At 36.1% G+C, this 21,003-nt stretch overlaps 1 protein-coding gene across 2 annotated transcripts in view; it reads right to left on the reverse strand.

The window, feature by feature from the left end:
- DDX4 (DEAD-box helicase 4) overlaps window positions 1–21,003 on the reverse strand; it is a 74,524-nt gene that overhangs the window by 53,322 nt on the left and 199 nt on the right. For both annotated transcript variants that reach the window (XM_032336216.1, XM_032336215.1), the window contains exons 2-3: window positions 20,168–20,263; window positions 10,984–11,044 (exon numbers count right to left, since the gene is read on the reverse strand). In XM_032336216.1, coding sequence (XP_032192107.1) covers window positions 10,984–11,044; window positions 20,168–20,239 — 133 coding nt within the window. In that variant the 5' untranslated portion in view covers window positions 20,240–20,263. The remainder of the gene's footprint in view (window positions 1–10,983; window positions 11,045–20,167; window positions 20,264–21,003) is intronic.

Raw genomic sequence — 21,003 nt, forward strand, 5'->3', positions numbered from 1 at the left:
GGCTCCCAGCTCCATGGACAGTCTGCTTCTCCCCCTGACCTTCTCCCCTCTCATACTTTCTCTCACTCTCTCTCTCTCAAATGGATAAATAACATCTTAAAAAAAAAAAAAAAAATTGAGCTATCAAGCCATGGAAAGACACAAAGGAAACTTAAATGCACATTACTAAGTGAAAGAACCCAATTTGAAAAGCCTGCATACTACAAGATTCCAACTATATGACATTCTAGAAAAGGTAAAACAATGTAGACAATAAAAACATTATTGGTTGCTAGGGGAAAGAAGAGGAGGAGAGATGAACAGGCAGAACACAGAGGATTTTTAGGGCAGTGAAAATTCATTTTTGGTACCATAATGATGGATACACTCATCCAAACCTGTTAAGAGTGAGCCCTAACAATGGACTTTGGGTGATTATAATGTGTCACTGTAGATTCATCAATTCCAACAAATGTACCACTCTGGCTGGGAATGTTGATAATGGGGGAGGCTATGTAGGCATGGAATAAGGACATATGGGAAATCTCTATGTCTTCTCAATTTTGCTATGAGCCTAAAACTGCTCTACAAAAATGAAGTCTTATTAAAAAAATTTTTGATTTAGGGGCACCTGGGTGGCTCAGTGGGTTAAAGCCTCTGCCTTCAGCTCAGGTCATGACTCCAGGGTCCTGGGATTGAGCCCAGCATCAGCTTCTCTGCTCAGTGGGGGACCTGCTTCCTCCTCTCTCTCTGCCTGCCTCTCGGCCTACCTGTGACCTCTGTCTGTCAAATAAATAAATAAAATCTTTAAAAAAATTTTTTAATTTAAAAAATGGTTAAATTGGTAAATTTTATATTCTTTTACCACAATTTAAAAAAAAAAAAGAACACTTCACTGTTATTGCTAAAGACTCATGGCCTGGGGTGACCAGAAAAACCCAAATGTCAAAGATTCTTTTTTGTGAGCCCTGGATGTACACTCATATTGCGTACACTACGTTCTGATTTGGCACTCAAATAATTATGGATACCATGTGTTTTTTTTTTAAAAAAACAAACAGATTTAGATGATTAAAAGCTAAATGTGAAAGGTAAAACTCTAAATATAACATAGATGGTTACTTCTGACATAGGGGTAAGGAAGAGTTTAAATAAAACTACAAAAGCAAATCAGAAAGCAAAGAAAAAAATATTCTTTCAAGTACTTCATAATAAAATTTTTGATCAGTAAGGGACATCATGGAGAAAGACAGATACAGAATGGAAGGAGATATTCACTATCAGAAGCATAATATCTAAAATATAGGAGGACTGCCTGTCAATCAACAAGAGAAACAGAACATGCAAAATACAAAAATAGACTAAAAATATGAAGAGGCAACTTACAGAAATGGAAACCTAAAACAGGAACAAGCACATAAAGGAGAGTTAAGCTCTTAATAATAAATAATAATAAGATAAATATATTTTAAAAATGAGATTTTAGGGGCGCCTGGGTGGCTCAGTGGGTTGGGGCCTCTGCCTTCGGCTCAGGTCATGGTCCCAGAGTCCTGGGATCAAGCCCCACATCGGGCTCTCTGCTCAGCGGGGAGCCTGCTTCCTCTTCTCTCTCTGCCTGCCTCTCTGCCTACTTGTGATCTCTGTCTGTCAAATAAATAAATAAACAAAATCTTAAAAAAAAAAAAAAGAGAGATTTTACTTTATAGCCAACAGAATGGCTAAAATTAAAATACCAAATATCAATGGAGACATAAAAACCTTCATGTCCAACTGATGGGGAGTATAGACTGGTATAGTTACTCCAGAAAGCAAGTATTAAATACTTAGTCAAATTAAGTACACATACACCCATGACCTTGTAATTCCTTTCCTGAGTCCATTACCTAAAGACATTCTCACTATAGCCTAATAAGTGAATAGTGTAGAAATGTTCATCCTGTGGTGCCGGAGGGTAATAGGAGGTCTTCTCAGTGTCCATCACGGGAATAGGGAGGTAAATAAAACTTGATGATAACGTGTATGAAATACCTTGCAGTATTAAGAAATAATGACATCAATTATCAATTACAAAGAGATTTTAAATGCAGCAGGGGTGGAAAAGAATGAGATCCTTAGCTCTATTACATTTTTCTAAGTCAAAAATAGATGCATAGAAAAAACAGGCACACAAAACATTTTAAAACACACACATAAAAAAGAATAGTTCCTCTGGGGAAAAAACAGAATAAGAAATCCCTGACACTCCCTCACATAAATAGCTGGGTCTAGGAATAATTCAAATCATTCAAAAATGTATAATGAAAAAATCAGCAAAGGTAGCATAAGGTCTGTGCAATACAATGAATTAAGGAAGAGGGAAGAACATAACAGCACAATGACACAGAAAACAGTTTTAAAAACTTAAATCCTCTAAACAAACACTAGCTGATTCCTCTCTACGGAAACTTCTGTGCCCAAGAAAACTTCCTGGACCAAACACTCCATAATAGAGCCAATCAGCCAACAAGATGTGTCCATGCACATAAAGTTGATTTCTCATTGGCATTTTTAATGTTCCACTCTAAATACAAAAAGACACACAAGTATCACCAGACTTTTGGAAAAAACCACCCATATAAAAGACACAGACTAGGCCAAGGCCAGGTGGGACAGCAAAGGGCCATGCCTGAACTGGCTCCAGTAAGTAAGGCTTCCCATGCAGAAGCCCAGATTCAGGATCTTTGGGACTCCACTCTGGCAGACACCCATCCAGGGCCCTTGTTGGGGGCAGAGAATGGGTGGAGCTATGTCTACAGGTCACGCTAGGCCCCAAGAGTAAGATATGGACCCTGGATGGAGCCACAGACAGCACTCTTGAGCAAACCAAATGTGAACCACGTTGATTCACTGGGGGCCCAGCCTGGACCGGGGTGCCCAGGCATGGCAGGGGTGGAGAAGGGAAAGGCAAGAAACTGGTCTGGTGCCTACAATGGGTGTTATAGCTCAGCCAATTTTACATCACAGTTACTGAGTCCAGAAAAAGCATTTTAAAAGATTTAAGATGCTGAGTAAATAACGTATGGCAGAGGCTTAAGTACGACAATTGAGCCACTAAAGTATTATAGTTTGGGTTGAGTTTAAGAAGGATGGAAGACACGTTGGAAAGAATAGAATAGGATATGAAAACCTAAGCAGAGTACACATTCTTTAATTATCCAATGTTTTGTTGTGATCGAGGTTTAGAGGGAATGGCCATTTATTATGTTTTTTCATATGTTATAAACTTTCATATTGAGCATTTTTCCTCATTACTAAACAAAATGATGAGGTTGGTAATTTTGAAATAGCATTAATAGCCTCAACCAAGAAAACGTAATTCCTAGGATTAAAAAGTCTAAAGATATTCAACAGCTTTATGAAGAAACTATAAATAAATGAGATATAGGCCCGGGAGATAACTGGGCTTATAGATATAAAGACAAAATGTAGTAAGGATACTATAAAGACATCCACGTTAATGTACAAATCTACTGCAGTTTTATGAAAATGGGAGTAAGATTTTTGTGAATTTAAGTAAACAGATTCTCAATTCCATTTGGAAAAATAAAGGTCAAAAATACAATTCTGCAAAAAGAATGAAAGGAGACTTGTACTAGCAGATAATGAAACTTATTAGAAGCCCACAGAATTAATGCAGTACTATTTTGTGCACGGTTAGACACAAAGAGCACTGGAAACTGAACGAGAACCCAGATGCCGAGTGTACTGGGTTGAATAGTGTCTCCTCAAAATTCATGTCCTTTCTGCAACTTCAGAATGAGACTTTATTTAAATAAAGGTTACTGCAGATGTAATTGGTTAAGATGACATCATTGGAATAGGGTAATCTTAATATGACTGGTATCTTTTAAGAAGAGACACTGAGACCCAGACATACAAAAGGGTGAACACCTTTTACAGTGAAGACAAATGCTGGAGTTATGCAGTTTTAAGTCAAGAAATGCCAGGGATCAACAGCCATTGCCAAAGCTAAGAGAAAGGCATGGAACAGATTCTCTCCTAGAGGCTTCAGAGATAGCATGGCTCTGCTGACACCTTGAATTCAGACTTAAGGGAATAAATTTTTATTGTTTTAAATCACCCAGTTGTGGGGGTGCCTGGGTGTCTCAGTTGTTAACCATCAGCTTTCCTCTCAGGTCATGGTCCCAGGGTCCTGGGATCCAGCCTCACATCAGGCTCCCTGCTCTCTGAAAAGACTACTTTTCCCTCTCCCACTCCCCCTGCTTATGTTCCTGCTCCTGCTCTCTGTCAAACAAATAAATAAAATCTTTAAATAAATAAAATAAATAAGTATCACCCAGTTACAGCGGCATTAATAAACTAATACAGAGACCTTCAAAAGCAGTGTTGGGACAACTGACTTTTTGATTTGGAAGAAAACATTAAGGAAGATCACCACTATATACCACAAAACTACATTCCAGATAAATTTAAAATCTAAACATGACAAGTAAAACATAAGCCTTTTGAAGAAAATTTAGAGTATTTTTGCAACCTAGATTTAGAAAACTTTCTTGAAACACAGTAAGCAAAATGACAAGGAATACGGGCATTGGGAAAGGTATATGCTATGGTGAGTGCTGTGAATTGTGTAAGACTGATGATTCACACACCTGTACCCCTTAAGCAAATAATACATTATATGTTAATTTAAAAAAATAGTGGCTCTCAGCCACTATTTGGGGCTGAGATTGTATGGAAGATTGTAGGGAAGTTTTATTTTTTTCTTTATACTCTTGAACTTGCAGTTTTTCTCCAAATGCATTTTGTATATGATACCTTTAAAAAAGCAATAAACATTAGAAAATGGAAAAAAGACATACTGATATATTTGCATTAAAACTGAAAATTTATGTAAAATATGAGCATAAATAGACAAAACATACACAAGAAGGAGGTATCTGTAACCTAATATAGTCAACAATTAATCAATTTTCAATTAATCAATTGATCAATCAATTAATCAATTTTTTCTGTAAAGAAATCCCAGAGATGAAAGATAAGTGATCCAGTAAAAATACAAGCAAAGAATCTGGACAGTTCAGAGGACTGAAAACAAATGGTTAATGGATAAAAGAATGACTAAATGACATATTTAGAAAATGGGATATGACACAAAATTAAAATAAATCATTTCTGTGTATTTCAACATGGAAAGATCTCATAGTGTTGAATGAAAAATGCAAGCTATAGTATAATAAAGCATTGTGCATAAAAGACAAAGAAATACTTACTTATAGATACTTATGTGTATTTAAGAATTAAAAGCATGAACTAAAAAGTTACTATGTGTGTCATAATGTTTGCTTCTTGGAAGAGAGAATAGGACTGAGTATAAGAACAATATTGAAGAGAAACCATAGCACTTGAGTTTCATCTGTCATATTTCATTAAAAGGAAATCTGAAGAAAATGTTATGGTGGCAAATACTAGGATACTTGCTATCATGTTCTCCAATTTTCCTCTACCTTCAACTTCCGAAAATTAAAGCAATAAACAATGAAAAAAATCAAAGAGGCTAAGACAAATACAGCAAAGAAAAATCCCTAAGGAACAATAAAGGCAACAGAAAAACACCTTCAAATGAAATTTTAATAATCCTCAGAGAATAAAATAAAACAAGGAAATTTCTTAGGAGTAGAGAACATGAATTTCAGACCTAACAGGCCCACTAAGCATCTTGCTCGATAATTAGAAAGTCCACATCCAGGTTCATAATCATTAAATTTTCAGTATTCAGAAAATGAAGATCCTAGAACTTTGGAAGAGTTTAGAAAAAGAATCATATACTAGGGACCAGAACTCAGATTATCAAACTTCTCAAGCTTCATTAGAATTTCATGTATAATAAAGCAGTATGAAGTTTTTAGGGGAAATTATTTCCAACTTAAAACTTTACTCTTAATTAATTAAGCATGACGGTAAAGACATTTGTAATATCTCATATTTATTACCTAACTGGCCTTTCTGAAGATGAAGGAAAACAGACTCAACTCAAGTGAGGAGATGAAAAAATAAATAAATAAACAAAACATGGGATCCATGCAAAATGGAACATGATACAGAAAAGAGGTAAAGTTATTAATTTTTAGGATGACAGCCTAAAGAGCAGCAAGTCTATACTGGAAGGATGGATAGAGGAATTAAAGATGAGGCTTTTAAAAAAATAAAGCTGAAGGATCAATATAGTTTTTAGAAACTAGATGACTGGGTATCTGTGCTTCTGGCAGGGAGTTCTATGAGTGAATTAGCAATACACAAAACCAAGTAACAAGTAAACAAAATGAGGTAGTAAGTGTAATAAAACCAAAACAGAAGAGTGAATAATAAAAGAAATGTAATCATAATATATTGCATGGCTCAAATGTGAATGATACATATACAGCCATGCTGATATAGAATACGAATTCGGATCTTTAAGCAAAAAGTGTAGCTATGAGAATAGGAAGGGAAGAAGTATGAGGGAGGTTGCTGGGGGAAGGGAAGAGGCTAAATACTCCTATACTAAGTCAAATGATGAATGAGAAAGGGAACTAAACATTTTCAACTGTAAGCTGTGAACTTATGATGTGACATTTTAAAACCAGGTAACATGAATTTTTTCCACTGAATTTTGCAAGAATGAGATTGTACCCAGTTGACTTAGGAGGGGTTTTACGACTATCATTAAGTAAAAGCAAGACGCAGTATAACAAGATTCCATTTAAGATTATGAAAAGGGTGTTGAAGGGTAGGTAAGCAAAAGGAAAAGCAAGACAGGTTCTTCCGATACAAAGGAATGTGTACAGGCTTCCAGTTATAGAATGAATAAATCACAGGAAAAGAAGCTTAGAGAATATAGTCAATGGTACTGCAATAGCATTGTATGGTGACAGATGGTAGCTATACTTGTGAACACAGCATCATGTATAAACTTGTGGCATCACTATATTGTACCCATGAAACTAATGTAACACTGAATGTCAGCTATATTTCAATAAAAAACTTTTAAGAACATGTATATGATAGCCACTGGAATACAATTATTAATGTAGGAACATATGCAAAAATCTAAAACATCAGAATCAACAAACTCCCAATAACGCCTTAATCTGGGGGCCAAAACCTCACATCATTTTCTCTCTTTTGAAGTCTGCAATTTAAGTTGTTTTTTTCTTCCAAATGCATACTTAGGGATTGGCTTAGATACATTCATTAGCCTGATATGCATTTCTCTAATTTAAAAAACAAAGGATTTTCTATGAAAAAAAATTTTTTAATTTAAAAAGAGCTACAAAAGAACCTGCAAATTGCCTGATTAGCTTCTTCTGGACATTTTTCATTACCTAATTTAATTTCATTTGCCTAAACATTCAGAGATCCAATGCTAAAACAAGTCCTGGCTTTCGGTTGGTGGCTATTTCAATCTAGTTGCTTGAAGATTTCACCACAAAACAATGTTGTGTGCTTTGATATACTATAGACCTAAACTTTATTTCCTTTACAAAAACTGGCTTTCAATACCTCAAAGAACAAGGTTTCTCCTGATTATACAATAATCTATGCAAATAGACAATTACTTTTACCTATTTGTCTTTTGTGGCTATTCCAAGTACACATGCATGCATGTGGTTCAGAGAACTGAAACAAAGTTAGCCTTTTTAAAAAATTTTATTTTTCAGTGTTCCAAGATTCATTGTTTATATACCACACACAGTGCTCCATACAATATGAGCCCTCCTTAATATGCACCACTAAGCTTACCCATCATCTCACCCACTTCCCTTCCAAGTCCCTCAGTTTGCTTCTCAGAGGCCACAGCCTCTCATGCTTCAACTCCATCTCCGATTTCCCCCAATTCGTTTTTCCTTTCTTTCTCCTAATGTCCTCCATGTTATACCTTATGCTCCACAAGTAAGTGAAACCATATGATAATTGATTTTCTCTGCTTGACTTATTTCACTCTGCATAATCTCCCCCACTCCCATCCATGTGGACACGATGTTGGGTATTCATCCTTTCTGAAGGAGGTGTAATATTCCATTGTATATATGGACCATATCTTTTTTATCCATTCACCTGTTGAAGGGCATCTTGGCTCTTGCCACATTTTGACGATTGTGGCCACTTCTGTTATGAACATTGGGGTACTCATGGCAATTCTTTTCACTACATGCAAAGTTAGACTTTTGCTGGGGTTTCAGCAGGCAGCAATTTCATCAACTTTCCATAATCTGAATTCTATATTAAACCAGTACATTTAAATGTTTATGAAAGATAAAAGCTTCTTGACAATAGCAAAATCATCTCTTCTAAACTTAACTGCTATCAAGATAATTATTTTGAACTGAAGGTGAACAGGGGAATTAAATTTGCTTTAACCTGATGAACTCTTGCTCTCAAATTCTCTTTCACATTTTATAATCTATCTTTTCACAGGGTTTTTCACTTTAAGACAGGCTTCAGTGACCTGGTAGCTACCTTGACTCTAAAACGTTTTACCTCTTCCACTAAGTTTTGATAAAAGAAACGATATAACTACCTGGTGCCACTGGGCTCTCTCTCTTGCACTACAGTAAAATTAAAAGTGGTAGTTACACAAATCCAGAGACTCAGTAAATTCACAGTAATTGAGATGCAACAGAAAGTAGAATAGTGGTTGCCAGGAACTGAGGAGAGGAGGGACTGGGGAGTTACTGTTTAATGGGAATGAAGTTTCAGTTTAGGAAGATGAAAAAGTTCTAGAAGTGGATGATGGTGATGGTTGCACAGCAATGCCACTGAAATGTACACTTAAAAATGGTGAAAGTGGTAAACCTTATGTTACATATATTTTACCACAGTAAAACCGGAAAAGATACAGTAGAAATAACACTTCAGGGGCGCCTGGGTGGCTCAGTGGGTTAAGCCTCTGCCTTCGGCTCAGGTCATGATCTCAGGGTCCTGGGATTGAGAGCATCAGGCTCTCTGCTCAGCAGGGAACCTGTCTCCCCCTCTCTCTCTGCCTGTCTCTCGGCCTACTTGTGATTTTTGTCTGTTAAGTAAATAAATAAAATCTTAAAAAAAAAAAAGAAAGAAAGAAAGAAATAGCACTTCAGCCAACTTTGGATTTCAACAAAATGAAGACTACTGCTGTGAGTTTAACTTCTTAACCTAAGTCCTACCACTTGTGCCCTTCCCATCCCCAACAAATCTATAAAACATTTAGGCAACCCAGCTAGAAATAAGTGGTGGCTCCATTATCTCAACTTGTTCCTCTTATTATTTTCCAACATTTTTAAAATTAGTTTTCAGATCCCAAAGAAATTCACGATACCCTGACGTTATCACAGGACTAGCAGAAATAGGTATAATCCTAACAACCTCCCTCTATCGCAATTTGCTTCAACAACCTTAGAGCCTACATGATACCGATTTCAGACCTAAAGATACTTACAGATTGAAAGTGAAGGGATGGAGAATATTTATCACACAAATGGATGTCAAAAGAAAGAGTAGCAAAACTTCTATCAGACAAACTAGACTTTTTTGTTCTTGTATTATTTTCATCCTGCTTTTGCATCAGAGCAGTGCTGGCTTCATGTACAGCAGTACTGTCTTTATATTATTTGTAAAATTTCAATAAAGAGTGTCCTTCATTTTTTTTCAATGTTTGCTAGAATTCACCAATGAAACCATTTGGTCTTGGGCTTTTCTGGGCCGGTGAACTTTCATTCTTCTTATTGGTGTAAGAAAATATCCTATTTCTTGGATTTAAGATTCATGATTCAATCCTGGTAACTTGTGTGTTTTTTAGGAATTATCTGTTTTGTTTTCCTAAATTATCTGATTTGTTAGTAGTTAACTGTTTATAGTAATCTGTTATCATACTATGTATTTCTGTGGTTATCTGTTATATTGTATTCTCTTTCATTCCTCATTTTGGTTTTGAGTCTTCTTTGTTTTCTTAGTTAATGTAGCTAAAACGTTGCCAATTTCAGGGCTTTTTTCTTTTTAATCGGTCATTACTTTCAGTGTTATGTTATTGTTTATTCTGGTCTCTTTTTTATTATAATTTTTCTTTGTTATTTCCCTCTTCTACTAAATTTCAGTTTAGTTTCTTCTTTCTTCTTTTTCTAGTTCTTTGTAGTGTAATGTTAAGTTGTTTATTTGAATTTTTTATTTTTAGATTTTATTCATTTACTTATTTTTTGAGGGTTTATCATGATTATGAATATGATCCCTTTTATTTATTTTTAATTTAAATTCAACTAGCCAACATATAGTACATCATTAGTTTTTGATGTAGTTTTTTCAGCTAAAGAACACATTCATGAGAGCTGGGGGCAGGGGACAGGGGGTGGTCTCAACCAGGCTTCATGCTCAGCAGGGCTCAATCTCATGACCCTGAGATCATGACCCGAGCCAAAACCAAGCCTCAGACACTTAAATGACTGAGCCATCCAGGTGTCCCAAACTTTTTTTCTTAATAGAGCATTTATAGTGGAAATTTCACTCTAACATCAGCTTTTGCTGCATCCCGTGGATTTTGGAATGCTGTATTTTCATTTTATTTTGTTTTGAGCCACACTTTGATTTGCTGGTGGATTTTTTATTCAGCCCATTGCTTGTACAGTAGTGTGTTGTTTAATATTTACACTGGAGAAAGAAAGAACGAACAAACAAACAAACCCTAGTAGTTCCACCTCCTACTCCCTTATTTCAGGAATCCTGATGATTCTCTAGCAGTCTGAAAGCCAAATATGCAACTTCCAGTTTGGGCAATGTTCTATAGGACACCCACAAAATCAAATAATGATCCATAGCACTACACGGTCTCTTTTCTCCCTTCCTCCAGTTAAAAGTGGCCCTCATCCTAAAACATCCAAACAATAAATTCTCACAGAAATTTAACACTCTTTACAAGATGTCTACTAATCTGCTCTTTATTCACTAGATGAAGCCCTTAACTTCAAAAGGGTCCCATCTTTTTGCCTTAACACATACCTGATGATGAAGCTGGAGTCCTGTTAAAAGTGTCTCCATTTGCTCCAGAAGAATACCTATCCTGTAATAAGGAAGAAAAGACTCATTTTCTATTTTGAAAATAAAAATGCACCACCATAAATACTAGAAAACTTTAATAACCAGGCATTGTTCCAAACAAAACAAAGCAGAGTATCAGATTTCCGGGTCATTTGTTACTTTATTAATTATTCCAAGACTTCACTTTAACACTGAATGTATAGCATATTTTTTTGAATAACTTATTTATTTATTTATTTGACAGAGAAAGACACGGAGAAAAGGAACACAAGCAGGGGGAGTGGCAGAGGGAGTGGCAAATGGAGAAACAGGCTTTCTGCTGAGCAGGGAGCCCAATGCTGCCCCATCCCAGGACCCTGGGATCTTGACCTGAGCAGAAGGCAGATGATTAATGACTGAGTCACCCAGGTGCCCTGAATGCATAGCATATTATCACTTAAAACAGCGATTAGCAAACTACAGTCATGAGGCAAATCTGGTCACCCACCAGTTTTCGTGAAATTTTATTGGAACATAGTCACCCTTGTTCATCTAGATATCTCTATGGCTGCTTTCCCACCACAATAACCAAGTTGCAACAGAGATCATTAAGCCTGCAAAGTTTAAAATATTTACCATCTAGCCCTTTATGGGAAGAGTCTGCCAACATCTGACTTAAAAGTTTATCCACCCATATACTTGGAAAGTATAATAATCATTATTATTATATAAATAAAATCTGACCAAAGTAACACATGAATAAATTAATGCCTGCCAATATATTTTTTAAGCTTCAGTATTTTACATTTTACTCAACAACACCTCACAGAATAAAGTATAGTGGAGAAGGAGAGCAATAGGTAACAGCACAGTACTACAGGATTTTATTGCTAAAACCTCAGCTGTGGGGCACCTGGGTGGCTCAGTCAGTTAAGTGTCTACCTTTGGCTCAGGTCATGATCCTAGGGTCCTGGAATCAAGCTCCATATTGCGCTCAGCAGAAACCTGCTTCTCCCTCTCTTCTCAGCTTGTGCTCTCTCTCATTATCTCTGTCACTATGTGTCTCTCTCTCTCAAATAAATAAGTAAAAATAAAATCTTTAAAAACAAAAACAGAAAACATTTCAATTGTGTTGGGACACCTAGGTGGCTCAGTTAAATGTCTGCCTTCAGCTCAGACCATCTCAAAGTCTCAAGGTCCTGCGACTGAGTCCCACATTGTGCTCCCCACTTGGCAGAGTCTGCTGCTCCCTCTCCTTCTGACACTTCCCTGCACTTGTCCTCGAGTGCACACGCCGTCTCACATAAATCAATAAAATCTTTTTTTTTAAACTTCCATTGTGTTTATATAAAGGGAAATAAATTTATGTGTTCATGGTTTTTTAAAAGGAGTTCACTCTAAAATAAAGAAAACATCACATCACTGAGGCACTAAAGACAATACACCTGTATATATACATTGCAAGTACAGTGTAAATACAAAGAAGTGGTTCATGTCAGCTTCAGAATATTCAAGTTAATTTCAATCAAACTTGTCACAGTAACAGTTGAAGACTTTTGTTGATGCTCTCAAATACTGGCTATCCCATTTTCCCTACTTTAGTCTCCAAAAAATGTATTCGCTATTAATGCATATATATTACATTTGTAGTGGTATATTTGCATTTCTGTTGGGCTCAGAAAATTCAACTTCTGTTATTAATTCAATACCTAAATGTCAAATTAATGTGGGAATGTTCCAACATTTTCAGTGTATCTTTGTGTTAACAACACCTTGTGTAACTTTCTTCTCACTTGTAACGCCTAGGCTGTCCTTATCATCATTAACTGACTCCTTACGTTAACCTCACATAAGCTTTCTCTACTTACAACAAAACTTACAGAACGCAATTCTCAAATTCTTGCAAATGAAATGCAGAACTCAATAATTTAAAAATGAAAGTTGACCTAAAACTTACAGGTGATATCTTAATTAATAACTGATTATATTAGAATAGTCACATTTCTTCAAATGAGTTCCTTTAAATAAACCAAAAGCTAGAGGTAGTGCGCTAGTCATACTTATTTTCTAAAATTTCCTCTACAGAAGACACTGAATAACTTTAAAAACTACTATTATAAAGCTCAAGAGTCATCCAATTATTTTCTGAGTTATTAAGAACAGAAAGGCAATACACCATAGTTAAAATGCCTTGGGCTTTTGGTAATTACTACAGTAAAAAGTTGCAATTTATAATTACCATAGACATTAAAACAAATATCCCATGAGATAATTAGGCTTTTAAGAACCTGACTGTGATGAACTGGAAAGTCAGAACACAAGACACAGCATGTTTTAAAAAAATGTTTTTAAATAAATAAAACATTAAGAAGAGTGATCCACTTTTCCCTCTTTAAAGTGATATTCTGAAGACTTTTTAAAAATTTTTTAGTGGTCAAAGTATTATTGGATGAAGAAAATCCAAACAAGGGCTGGTTTAAGTGTGATAAAGCTAATAAGGGTAATGAGACACTTCTGCATTCAAGAACTTAAAAACTATTAGGATTAGATGATCTTCAAGCTGTGGAATTTAGTATTCCACATACACAGAATTCAGAAATTCCAAGGCAAAAATTTTTTTTCTTAAAGGGTTATTTATTTATTTATTCAACAGACAGAGATCACAAGTAGGCAGAGGCAGGCAGAGAGAGAGGAGAAAGCAGGCTCTCTGAGGAACAGAGAGCCTGATACGGGGCTCGATCCCAGGACCCTGGGATCATGACCTGAGCCGAAGGCAGAGGCTTTAACCCACTGAGCCACCCAGGCACCACCAAGGCAAATTTTGAAATAAAACATCATAAAAAAATTCCTAACCTTTCTCATAACCTTAAAAATAAATTAATTTCATATTCCCTTTAGCTACTGTACCATTTCTCTGCCTCTCTTAAAGTAAAATGTCTACAGCTGCTCTGTCCACTTTCTTATATCCCATTTTTCCTTGGAGCCACTCAAGTTGGGAGTACCCAGGGTAAATCCCTTTAAGTCTGTTTTACACTATGCAACTCTACCCAATCTCAAAGCTTTAAATCCCACTATTATGCAGATAATTACCAAATTTATATATATAGCTCTGATCCCTCTTCTAGGCAACAAATTCATATAACCTACTGACTGGTATCTTTACTTATACTTTCATAGTCAACACAACAATCACAACATTCTTTGTTTTGACCCCTCCAAAGCTTGTACATCAGTTGGCTAAATGAACATAATATAAATAAATAAATAAATAAATAAATAAAAGATGCTGGGGCACAAAAAAAAAAAAAGAAAACTGTGCACCTTTCATAGATTCTCCATTTCGGCTAATGGCACCATCATCCATCTAGTTGCTTAAATTTTAAAACCTATGGTACTCAATGGTCTTGTAATGCTATTATATGGTTACAGATGGTAGCTTCTCTAGTATGAGCACATCCTAACATACAGATTTGTCAAATCACTATTGTACACCTGAAGCTAATGTAACATTGTTTCAACTATACTTCCATAAAATAAATAAAATTTAAAAACCTAGCCATCATCCTTGATTACGCTCTTTCACTCCCCATACCCAGTCAAGCAAATCCTATTAACTCTTAAGTCCACAATTACCTTAGGTCTCCTTTCCCTCTGTGAGTTCATTTTCTACCACTCTTGTCTTATCTCACTGTACTTTAGCCATACTATCTGTAGTGGGCTGAAAAATGGCTACCTAAAGACACTAAGTAATAAACCCTGAAACCTGTAAATGTTACTTTATTTGGAAAAAGAGCTGTTGTAAAGGTAATTAAACATAATTAAAATGTAATTAAACATTAGACTTTGAAATGAGATTGCTCTGGATCGTCTGTGTAGGCTCTAAATGTCACCACAAATGTCCTTATGAGAGACAAAAACAGTTAAGAGACACACACACACAGGCAGCCATGGAAGATGGAGCAGAAAGAGATGTAGCCACAAACCAGAAAATGCCTATTACTACCAGAATGCTGGAGGAGGCTATGGATTCTCTCCTAGAACCTACAGAAGGAAGACAGCCCTGATGATACCTAGATTTCTAACTTCTGACCTTGGGAAACTAATACCTTGTTATGCAATTTATCTATCAGGTGCACCACTATCCCCAACACCTAATAGGGCTCAATAAAATTTCACTGGATGATTCAAATAAGCCAATTTAGAATTTTCAAAATGTTTTACACATAGGGTTCTCATATGCAGCTGCAAATAATCCATTTGCATTTTGGTGAACACATTTCTTTTAACTTTGTATGTATTCAGTATTTTCACTTCTAAAATATCACATTTTTTAGGTCTTTTATGTTTTTAAGCCAATGAATACTTCCATCAACATGGTAAGCTTTTATTTTGTTTTTTTAATGCAATAAGGTTTTGATCTCAAAAACTTGTCAGTTCTGATACCCAAATGAATAAGTTCAAATACCCAAATCAATAAGTTCACAGCTGGACAGTTTGTGAACCCTGAAGATGCCTCTTCCCTTTCCAATGTGGGGTCCAATGCAGATAGCTCCATGTTTTCTTCCCCCAGACCCCTAAAGTCCTTAGCAAATATTTCTTTCATTTTATAGCCAGAATCCCCTCAAATGCAACAGAGTAATTGTATCAATTTATATATAATACCAAGATTTCATTTCCTATTCTAGGTTCCATGTCAAATAAAGCTGACATAGGTTGTCCAAATAAACAGATCAGACAGGGTTATGTCAAATAGTGTGCTTCACAAAAATTTTAAAATTTAAATTTCAGGGGCATCTGGATGGCTCAGTGGGTTAATACTCTGCCTTCGGCTCAGGTCATGATCTCAGGGCCCTGGGATCAAGCCCCACATCGGGCTCTCTGCTTGGCGGGGAGCCTGCTTCTCCCTCTCATTCTGCCTGCTTCTCTGCCAACTTGTGATCTCTCTGTCAAATAGATGAATGAAATCTTGGGGAAAAAATTTTAATTTCAGACAAAGCATGTCTCCTTCTTTGGTCTGACACATAAATTAAAGTCCCAAAATACAGAAAATATTATTCTATATCCCTTCTTCTGACTGATCAGTCCTAGCTAGGTCAGCCCCGTACCCAACCCCAGCTGAAGTCTGGTCCTTTTTCCCTTTCTTCAGCAATTGGCATATGACAACTTCTAAAATTACAGCAGCTACTTCAGCACTTCCAGGGCTGAAGAACTCCAACTCCTGAGTCTCAGATATCACACACATACCCAAAGTTCAAGAGAACTAGCACGTCACACAAGAAAGAGCAAGGAACCTCAAAATTTAGAGGTAACTACCAAAGCTAGGAACAAATGTGACTGCTCTAAGAGCTCACAATCTAGGCCCTAATTTCTGTATGTGATAACATTTTCCAAATAAAAGTTATTTCCCCAAACAAAAACTTTTAACAATCAAAACGCAGAGTGAAATCATCTACCCCATACTATGAGAGAAACCTAGACCAAATGAGGACAGAGTATAGTCAGAGAAACACAGAAAACAAAAGGCTCTCTAGTTTCACCTTCTCTCTGGAATCAGGCAATCTTGATCAGCTGACTAGAAACCAATGGCTGTAAGCTGCTGAACTTCTTCAAAAGGATTCAGTTTCCTCTATCTTCCAGACCTACTTTACCAACATCTCTGCCATTCTCCTCAGCCTTCTCATACCTTTCTATCACTATATTCTCAGGTCCACAGGTCCACTATTTAATTTTTTTAAAGATTTTGTTTATTTGACAGAAAGAGAAACACCGAGAGGGGGGACACAAGCAGCAGAAGTGGGAGAGGGAGAAGCAGGCTTCCTGCTGAGCAGGGAGCCCAGTGTGGGTCTCAATTCCAGGTTCCTGGGATCATGACCTGAGCCAAAGGCAGACGCTTGATGACTGAGCCACCCAAGCGCCCTCCATTATTTAGATTTTAAAGATGAGTCAGAGATCTTTCCTTCAAGCTTGACACCTGGACTTTTATTTGGATGACCACTTTGACTGGTGTCCACAAGTTACATGTATTTAGCAACAAACAAGAATTTCCCTGTTTTCTAATAGGACACACAATATCCTCCCAGATCTCAGTGATGATTATAAGCAGAAACATTTACAGTCTCTCAGGCTCTAGCATTTCAGCTTCCTCAGTTCTGCCAATTCAGTGATGTCCAAGAGCCACATTTTTTCCTGCTACTTCAGAACCATAGTGTGAATGGGAACAAAGAAGCCTTGAACTTTTTCTTATCTAGACAATTATTATAAACGTTGCTAGTACTGCTTAATAAAATTATAATTGTGGGGGCACCTGAGTGTCTCAGTCAGTTAAGTGTCTGATTCTTGATATCAGCTGAGGTCTTGATCTCAGGGTCGTGAGTTCAAGCTCTGCACTGAGCTCCACGCTGGGCATGGAGCCTACTTAAAAAAATTTTTTTTTAATTGTGGGTGGACCAGTTATCTCAAGCTATGTTTGCTTTAATCACAAGAGTATTTGCCTTCTGAAGTGTGCCACCAAAAAGGCAGATAATGAGACAGAAGAAATCACTGTAGAGACTTTCTCTCATGGTCATCTATCAAGAAGAATTCATTACACAGCTAGTAAGCAAATACAGTATACTATTATTCACCATATTCATCCATTTCAACACTCATCCCAACAAACTTGCTTGCAGTGTGCAACTGCCTAACAACTGAGATGTATGGACTACATCATTACTAGATTAGCAAATATTTTTTAATCTCACATTTTGCACTGTTCCACACCCAGGTGGTATACCATCTTCAAAATCTGCATTTAGGAAGTTCCAACAGCTATCAGAACAGTGGCCTATTAGTTCAAAATTACATAAGCATAGGTAACTATTAAGTCTCAAAAAAAAAAAAATACTGAAAAGTAGTCAGGAAAGGCTGATCAGATATTCTCTAAGATATCAATCCAAGACAGTTGAGGAGCCAAGACAAATTTTTTAAAAAAACAAAATCTCAGCTGTCTCTTAAAATAGATATTCAGAACAGCCAATCAAAATGGTACCTTTAAATGAAACCAGGTTGAATAGAAGACCTCAGATCTCTCCCACACATACATACCACGTATTCATCCTCACTTTCTGCACTTTTTTTTTTTCAACCAAGGCAGACAGACAAAGCCACTGACTGCATCATGTTGTTTCAAGTCAACTAGGCCAGATAACTAACTGTACAACCAGCACCAGGATTTAAGTTTGCAGACAATGCAAAAAATTTACAAATTAGCCCCACACAAATGTATTAAGAACCATAAGGTAAAATTAGCATTAACACTCAATTTAGTATTCTTAACATTAAGAAACAAGGTCGGTTACTAAATAGCAAAAATACTTCAAAAAGGTAAACTGACAGCTCTGACAGCCAACCATCCCCAATTTCAGACATCCCACGCAATAAACATGCACAACATGTTACAGTCTAGTGTACTATTTGAAGAATACATAATGAAGACAAAAATCTCAGACTAAGAAGAAATAAATATTAGGTGATTATTAAAGTTCAAGTGAAAAAGTCTGTATCTGTGAATTAAACTTTGTAATATAACAAACCTACTGAGAACCAGGGGTAAAAAGAACCATAAAATACATTTTGACCAAGTAATTCCATTTCTGAAAAAAAGTACTCCTGAATTAAAACAAAAAATAATACTCCTAAATTAAAATGTAGATATTCATGACAACATTACAGTGGAAAGCTAACATCTTAAACTCCCACCAACAGAAAATCAATTATATTATGGTAGAGCCATTCCATGAAATAATATTATGCAACCATAAGAAATTATTTCTAGGAAATTAGTAGTAATATGGAATAGTTAGTGCCAAAGAGTGAAAAAGCTGGAATCAAAACTACTACTATGTGGGCGCCTGCGTGGCTCAGTGGGTTAAAGCCTCTGCCTTCGGCTCAGGTCATGATCCCAGGGTCCTGGGATTAAGCCCCATATCTGCACCCTGTTCAGTGGGGAGCCTGATTCCTTTCCTCTCTCTCTGTCTGCCTCTCTGCCTACTTGTGATCTCTGTCAAATAAATAAATAAAATCTTTAAAAGAAAAAAGGAATATAATCTAAAAAAAATACTACTATGTACTATCACTGGGGGAAAAAAGAATTAACTTTACTAAAAATTTATAAGTGTCTGTGCTAAGACTGTTAAGTGATTTTTTTTCTTCTTTTCCCAATACTGTAATAGAATTTTTATGATAGGCAGCGGACCATTAAAAAAAAAAAACACACATAAAATATGTCATTTCTAAATAAGTTCCAAAAAATGAAAAATGTTAAAAATCATATTATTATCTTGAGTATTTTGAAATATATTTTACACACAGATCAAATCCAGGTAAAACAAATAAAATATGTATTTTATATTTTTGTGTGATATAAGAACTTCCACTAAGACATCACTTGAAATACAGTGTTTGTCAAAATTGATCAACATAATGCATAAACATAAACTAGAAACTCGAAAAGAAAGAAAAGAAAATCAGTTTTTGGAGACATTTCAAGTAGATTACACTTAGGCAAAAACAATCCCTTAAAATATTTTAACTTCTAAATATATACATAATATATAATACATACATATATATTAACTTCTAAAATAGAATTTTTTTAAGTCAATTTTCAAGTCAGAACTGAAACCCAAAAACCTACTCCAAGGCCTCTTCTTGTGAATTACAATGTAACTCTCCAAATGCCACTAAGGAAAAAGATCTGAAGATTAGCACATTTGAAGAGCAAGGAGCTGATGCCATCTCAATCAGCCTAACATACTCATCTTGAGAGATAACGTATGGAACCAGTTTTCAAAATTCAAAGTATCACCCAACACCAAATTCTATTTTTCAATTTTCAATTCAAGTGTCTCTCAGACATACTCAACCACAGTTGTACAAGCCTGCTTCCACCCACAGTACATCCTAAATCATTGACATTTAAATTGTAAATAATATTACATTTATTTTAATTATCAAATTACATATTTTACTTCATTTGAGGGTTAGAGTGCCTCTTCCTCACTGTCCCTAAGGCAGTTAATAACCATCACTGAAACAGACTGTGATTTATAACTTTCCCACCACAGTGATTTTTCAACTTCGATAAAATCTATAGCATTTAATAATCACAAACTTTCAATGTTACTACCTTCTCGAAAACAGGAACATAGGAAGACATATGAGGTTTGATTATTTCTGCTTCCCAATCTTCATCTCCCATGGTGGCCTCCAGTTCTATTTTTATCTTTAAAAACAAAAACAAAAACAAAAAACAAACCAACACCACATGCATATTTGGCCTGTTAGATCAGAATCATATATCTAAAACCATAAACTACCATAATTTCACATACACCTCCTGAAACTACTTAACTAGCTGCTGATCTTCCTCCAAAGTGTTTCCAAAAAGAAGGAAGTTTTGTTTCTTACCTTATACCCATTTTTTTACCTTTAAAAATGAGTTGAACTTAATCATTCTAGCAATCTAGCTTAGGGTTTTCCCCCAAACCTGTTCACCTTCGCCTTCCCCCAACAGCTTATTGGTATTAAGGGCAAGGGAAAAATTTCAACTACTCCTCAAAGATTCCCTCTTCACACATCTTTGTAAGGTTTGAAATCTTTGATAGTTTAATGGAAGAGAAGGAGCTGGGGCCAACGCCTTTAAGTCTGGCGGGGTAGGAGACATGGGTTATCCTTCCAACAGTGGTCAACCAGTACTCTGAGGAGCGTGTGTACACAGAAGTTACCACTGACATTCTCGTTAAGAGAAAAGCCACACAGGCACTAGGCAAAAACAAAACAAAACAAAAACAAAAAACAAACAAACAAACAAAAAAGCCCCACAAAAACCTGTGCCTCCTCTGTAGGCCTTGAGCCCTTCCGGCGTTCCCTGGGCTTTAAGACCTAACACAGGCAGGAAAAGGAAAAGCCCCATAGGACGGCCCCAAGCCCCACCCGTCCCATCTATTCTTTGTCTACCCCAAA

The sequence above is a fragment of the Mustela erminea genome, chromosome 3 (assembly GCF_009829155.1).
Source record: "Mustela erminea isolate mMusErm1 chromosome 3, mMusErm1.Pri, whole genome shotgun sequence".
Classification (NCBI taxonomy): domain Eukaryota; kingdom Metazoa; phylum Chordata; class Mammalia; order Carnivora; family Mustelidae; genus Mustela; species Mustela erminea.